Genomic DNA, 6,484 nt, shown 5'->3' with positions numbered 1-6,484 from the left:
ATTTTATTGGATTCAACTTCTTAGCACTTTACCAGCTTTTCCAGCATCAAAACCACAACCTGGATCTTCAAAATAAACTTAGGTGATTTCAATGAAGAACCATGTATGCAAATGTCTCTGAGGCTGTGGCCATAATGCATTTTCTATAGGTAGAGCTTGACAGCTTGAGTGCATGTCTGTATGGCATGACGTGGCCCATGATTCATTTCATGAATTTTTTCCTTCATTTTTTTTTCCCCCCACATTGGAGAAGTCCTTGCTCTGGCCTTCAGGTTTCTGCTGGTCATTCAGGTTTCTTCTCCTGAGGTTTATGGGTTACATTATGATCCACAAACTTTCTTTGTAAGTTATTTTGTTTTACCCTTGATCCCAAAACTAAACTGAAGTTCCATAGTGGCTTCTCTGCTATGAAAATATTTTTGTCTCTTCTCTCCATTGTGTTTCTGTTACTGTCCCAGTGCCAAAATCTGGTTTCTTTGTTTGCCCACTGGAGAGAGATCCTGCTCCTCAAAGTCTCACTAATTATTGGTTATCCACAAAAGCTGATCAGGACAGTTATTTTCCTGTGTTATATGGTAAACAGGTAAGTGGGCCTTGCAAACAAATGACAGATTCCAAAATATAGCAATTCAAAAACACCCCTAAAACTTTGTTTAGACTATGTACCTAATATATGAAATGCCCAAGTCACCTGCATCTAACTAAATATAAACCCATACACATTTTTGTAGGGAACAAGCAAAAGAGATTTAAAAAAAAAAAGTTTTGTTCATATAGAGCCAAGAGCTCAACTGTTACAGACGTTCTTACAGATTTGTAACAGAATTGAAATTTGAATTCATTTAACTTATAGGGTACAGAAACTGTGTGGTCTCCCAGTTGTGCTTGAGAGCAACTGTAGTAAGACTAGAAACCAAACTAGAAAGACAGCAGAGAGCAGGAATAAATACCTGCAGTTTATCAGACATGCAGCTCAATTTTTTCCCCTTTTTTGGGGAAATACACTTGGCAAAAACACTACATCACTGTAACAGTGCAGGTAGCGTAAACAGGCATAGTCCAGTGACACATTTGATCAACGTGTATCATAAAGATGTATATCTGAATTCGATCTGAAGACAGAAATGGAGATTGTTCCATTTCTGCTACTGGTTTGTTCCACTGGTTAATCAACCACTGTGATAATGCTGTGCCTCATTTCCCACTTTAACTTGTCTGGTTTAAATTTCCAGTCAGTTAAACTGAAGAGTCTTTAATATTTCTCCTCTAGTGATGGCATTTAGTGCCAAGGATTAAGTCACTTCTCATTCATCTCTGCACTAATGGAGGTTAGCAGGATGGTGGCAAAACATACCTCAAACTGAAGCCAGGTCATCATCTGTGGAGTGCAGAGGAGATCTGCTGTTCATATAAAAACAAAAATATTATTACGTGAGCGCATATGATCCAGAAATAAATCTAAGAGCAATTTTTCTCACCATTTGATGAGAACTGAGTCTAGTGAGAGAACGTTTCTAAACTTTCAGAGAGATTTTGGCTCCCTACCTATCTCAGCCAGAATAAGCCCATTCTTAGTTAAGTTCAGGAAGATTAGCATACCTTCTTCAAGAACTGGGCGATCTTGACATTCTTATACTTAGTGAAATAGAAGTACAGTGAAGCATCTCCTTTTTTTTTATCCTGGCTGGCAGCAGTACGCATCGCCCGGGAACAGTTCATGGGCGTCCTTCACCTGCTTGTAAATAACTACTTCTGAGAGCAAGAAGGATTCATTCTCCATAATTAAGGCCTAATTCAATACCCGCTGAAATCAATGGAAGTTTTTTCACTGACTTCAGTGTGCTTCAGTCTGAGCCCTGAAACCGACAATCATCTGGTGACATTTGTGTTATATTAACCCAGCCTTTAGGAACTATATTGAGGTCTCCAACTCATTTCACATAAGCCACCAAACAGTAATAATTTTCAGACAGTGTCAACCTGACCCAGATTTGAACTGGCAATCTGGAGCTAGAAAGCAGTATAATCCATTACTAGCCCCATGAACCATCTGGTCACAATATCTCAAGCAACTTATATTGTACTTAGTAGCTGAGTAGTTTACTGAGACTTGTAGAGTAAAAAAAGGCATATGTGTGTGTATGTGTGTGTGTGTGTGTATGTGTGTCTGTGTGTGCGCACGTGTGTGTGTGCGCGCATGCACATGTGTATATGTACGTATGTATTTAAACCTCATCAACAGAAATACTTATAACTGATACTGACTTTCAGTTTAGTTGTGCAGCCCACTGTGCAAAGAAACAAAGCACCTATTCATTCACGTTTTTTACTCTGGAGTAAGGCAAAAACACAAGAACTTAGGGTAAAATCTTAATAAAGGCATTGTGACCAGGAACAGTCAGGCACACAAAAACTTTTGCAAGAAACTTGAGGGTTGTAAGTGTGTGTCTTTTTGAGTACATAATCGCTTAGGCAGATAAATTCTTTTCTTTCAATTACACAAAAGGCCTATTTTGCTTTTATAAACTTTTTCCACTAAGATATGAGCTTGCCAGTCACACTGAGAATATACTAATTTCTGTCACCTCTCAGGTTTATATTTCACGCAGAAGACTATGGACACAATTTTTATCTGTTTTGCACCTTAAGTCCTCATCTTGATTATTATGCTAAAGGTTAAGTGGTGCTATTTTAAATCTATTCTGCAGATGTGTAAATGACTAAAAGAGGCAACCCAGTGCAAAGCAAGATCCAGAAGGAGGTTTGTATGAGGACAACTTGGACCATAAGTCTGTTCATAAAAGGCCATCTTTCAAAAAATATTTAGTCTTGAAATGCCAACAAGAAGTATCTTTATATGATTCAGTAAACATACTTTAACATTTTAGTAATCTCCCCAGTTACAAAGCCACACTTCATTTAAGCTACAGTACACATATAAGCACACTAGATTTTGCAGTAGCAGTCAGGGTCAATTTACAGAAGAAAACTCATTAACAATGTAATAGACATTGGACTAGAAATGCAACATGACAAACAGACTAGAAAAGCACAGACACAAATGTAGTCTATTTACAGAAGTCTCTACTGAAAACTAGCTTTACAAACTTCTTTTAATAGTGTTACAATGACAGTTTCAAACTAAGTACTGAAGCTGCTTGTCCGTCAGAGGGTTTTGCCTAATGGAGGAACATGTACCTGCATATTTTACTAGAAAAAATTCTCAGTTTGTGAATTTCCAGCTTCTTTCCATAAAAGAAGCTTTTAACATTTGTCCAAGATCCTACATCCTCTCTCTTAACTTCTCCACAGTTATACCACAATACAATGCATACAGGTGATCCACGAGTACATAAGCTCATACAAATGAGCTTTTGGAACAGTCCAACTGCTAATACACTAATTCTTCTATTCATTATTCTAGGAATCAGAAACAAGGATTATGAAATAAATCTTCTGGTTTACCAGTACCTTTACTGCTGGTAAGTTCTCTTTGTGACTAATCAGAAGGACTCGATACTCAACTGCTTAATTCTACAACTATTTTCCATCACAAATATCTTTCTTACTTCCTTTGACATCCATTTGCTGATGATGAAAAGCTCCACTACATATCAAGCAAGGTGAGGTCTGTAGAGAGAAAAGAAATAATATTTTTAACTAGACTAAATAATGGTGGGGGGGAAGCATTTTTGCACAGAAACTATTCTTCAGGACTTCCTGAAGGAGGAAAGCAACACTGGGCTCAGACAGATACAGCCTCTCTGATTCTCAGGTGGCTGGGGGGCAATAGCTTCAGCTTACACCTCAAGTTACTGCTCACAAAGGGAAAAAAAAAGTATATATGAGATAAGCTGTAAAGACATCTCGGACTCACAACAGGATATCATTACAATGTTTAGCTACTCCCTCATCAGACCTTGTTTTTAGCAATACTTGAAAGCGTAATAGAGACAGCTGGTGAAGCTAAGAAAGTAGCTAATAGATAGTCCTGCTGAAGCTACTAAGGCACCAAATAAAATACCTATATACTTGGACATAGTGGAAAAGAGAAAGCAACTAGTAATCTTACATAGTCACCTCATTAGATAGTGGCTGAAATGAAAATTCTGCCTGAACATTCTGAGAGAAGTTGATACAGGGGAGTCAATACTCAGTACTCTCATTGATTGCTAATATGCTTCATTTAAACTTACTACATTTATTTTTGTGATTAATATGCAGCAGGATATTCAACAAGGTGTCTTTATATTTCATTTTTAAATAGATTTAGATAATCAAGAGAGGGAGAGAAGTGGCATCCTCCTCCTCTGGTTTCTCATTCTTTTGGTAGGCACGTGCACATTGCATATATGGCATTAGGCAAGAATCAAGGTATTTGTCACCATTGCTTGCTGCAATATTTTGTTTTATCTCCGTTTTTTATTCTAAAGGCAAGTATAAAGCACTTTTACTATAAGGCAAGGATACACATTATTCATGGGTAGAAAACCTTTATTCTACAGATCAGCAAATGCTTTACAAATACTACTGAATTAAGTTTCACATCCCTACTGAGATATTTTTTCTGTTGTACAGCAGAGAAAGGCAAAATGACAGGAGATGTCTCACTAAAGGTCACCCAGCAAGTCAATGCCATAGCTAGAAATAAAGACCCTAGGTAACCTGACTCCCAGTTATATATGCTAATAACTAGGCAGACTTTTGCCAGGAGATTCAGAGAATCAGCCCGAGAGCCATTCGTTTAGCAGAGCTCTGTCTCCTACTAGGGCCAGACTTCTACGGCATTGCTATGTCAATCAGAGTGGCACCCTGAAGCTGTACCAGCAGGACCTCTAGCTTTAAAGAGACCAGCAAAACTAGACTTTTAGCTTATTTTGCTAAAGGAAGATAGATTTGCCACTTTGGTACCAAATACAACTTTGCTAATGTAGCTCTATTTACATTCAAAACACCTTTTTGGTGTTTCAGCATTCCTAAATCAGTAGCGTACTTTCTGGCCTAAATAATTTGTAGATGTGAATACCACATATCAATCAGTCAATACCAGCTCATCTGATCAAGGCTTTAAACCTTCCACTAAAGACAATATATATGCTCTAAAGATGGAAAAAAAATTGAACTCCTCAGGCATGGATTAACAGTAAAGCATACTTGTGTGAAAAAATTTACTTTGGCTAAGCCTCTGTTCCACCTGCGTTGACTTTCAGGCTTCTTTGATATTCTGAGCTTTAGTGGTTGAGACAAACTTAAAAGTAAAATCTAAAAAATGTGTGAGTAAGTATTTGGGAAAACAGATAGATATTCTCATCCACAATGGGATTCTTCATGAATGTAACTCATCAAAAACACAAAAATATTGAATGACTCATCTGACAAATCACTGCTAAGTACCAAAGAAATGACAACGTCCTCAAAAACATTCTGTAAACAGAAAGAAAAAAGACTAATTTCATAGACAAATCATTCAGTTAAACTTAATCACAATGACCTAGATCAGAGCTGCCAAAATGTGGCTCACACAAACTACAAGCGGGCCTCAGAGTAGAGGCAGCATTTTGCCAAACGGAAGGAAGACTGGGAGACCTTATGTTCTTACTGTAGTAACGATGGTCGGCTCTCATTCATTAACAGAAGCGAAAAGAAAGCTAGAGGGATATGTAGAATTGGTGTAAAAATGAGAGAAAGACAGAAATGATGACAATTGAAATGAAAACTAAGAGAAAGGAAGAAATGGAAGGTAAGAGAAAATAAAAATCAGTAGCTGGTAAATCATTATCAACAAAATCTTGGAGTGAGCTTTTGTCAGATGGTGAGATTCATCCATGAAACTTTTGATTTAAGCATCTGCCTGCCTCACAGACTTGAATGCTTTGAGGAGGTGCTATTACCCTCACATTACAGATTGAGGCACGCAAAGGTTGGACGTAAAAGTGAGATTAAATTATTCCAAGTGGAAAAACCCTTTAAGCATCCAGCCCCAGAAAGACAACTGGGGTAACTAGAGTTACAAACTTAGCTTTCACATTCAGTCAGTAGGGTAATGCAAACAGCTCAGAAGCATTATGTAGAAAAATCCATGCACTAATGGGGATCTGCCTATATGTTGCGCATCTTAAAAGAAAGTCTAACCACAAGGGTTTAGCTAATCTTTCAGCTTTCAGAGCTTAGTATGACTCAGGGCTCCAGATGAAGCGTGTCTGTCTCCTTGAGACTCAGGGCCTGCAGCCTCCATCTTGTGAAGAACACTGATGAAGGAGGAGGAAACGTTCATAGGTCTACATCTGTACTCCCAAATAAAATACGTCACGATCCATCCTCTGGCCCCAACGCCTAGTGGCATTGCATAACATGTGTCCACATAGCTCCCTTCCAGATAAAGGCAGCCTCATCTACCAGTACTAGCTGGGAGCAGTCCCCGGCCCATGGCAATCCCTGAATTGTGGCTGGTATCATCTAAGAGAGCGGTAGCTGACTTAGGCCA

At 38.3% G+C, this 6,484-nt stretch overlaps 1 protein-coding gene across 6 annotated transcripts in view; it reads right to left on the bottom strand.

Annotated features, from left to right (window-relative positions):
- Positions 1-268: 268 nt before the first annotated feature.
- EIPR1 (EARP complex and GARP complex interacting protein 1) overlaps positions 269-6,484 on the bottom strand; it is a 226,891-nt gene continuing 220,675 nt past the window's right edge. For 2 of the 6 annotated variants that reach the window (XR_011140065.1, XM_068937256.1), the window contains one exon: positions 1,354-1,401. Coding sequence is in view for 1 of the 6 variants with exons in the window: in XM_068937257.1 (XP_068793358.1) it covers positions 284-301; positions 1,355-1,401; positions 3,570-3,630 (126 nt within the window). In the remaining 5 variants the exon portion in view is untranslated. Of the gene's footprint in view, positions 302-1,353; positions 1,402-1,441; positions 3,631-6,484 lie in introns of those variants that run through there. The other 4 variants (XM_068937257.1, XR_011140070.1, XR_011140069.1 and 1 more) reach the window with 4 other exon arrangements.

Source organism: Struthio camelus, chromosome 3, assembly GCF_040807025.1.
Source record: "Struthio camelus isolate bStrCam1 chromosome 3, bStrCam1.hap1, whole genome shotgun sequence".
In the NCBI taxonomy this organism is placed as follows: Eukaryota; Metazoa; Chordata; class Aves; order Struthioniformes; family Struthionidae; genus Struthio; species Struthio camelus.
This window is presented reverse-complemented; position numbering and strand designations above follow the sequence as displayed.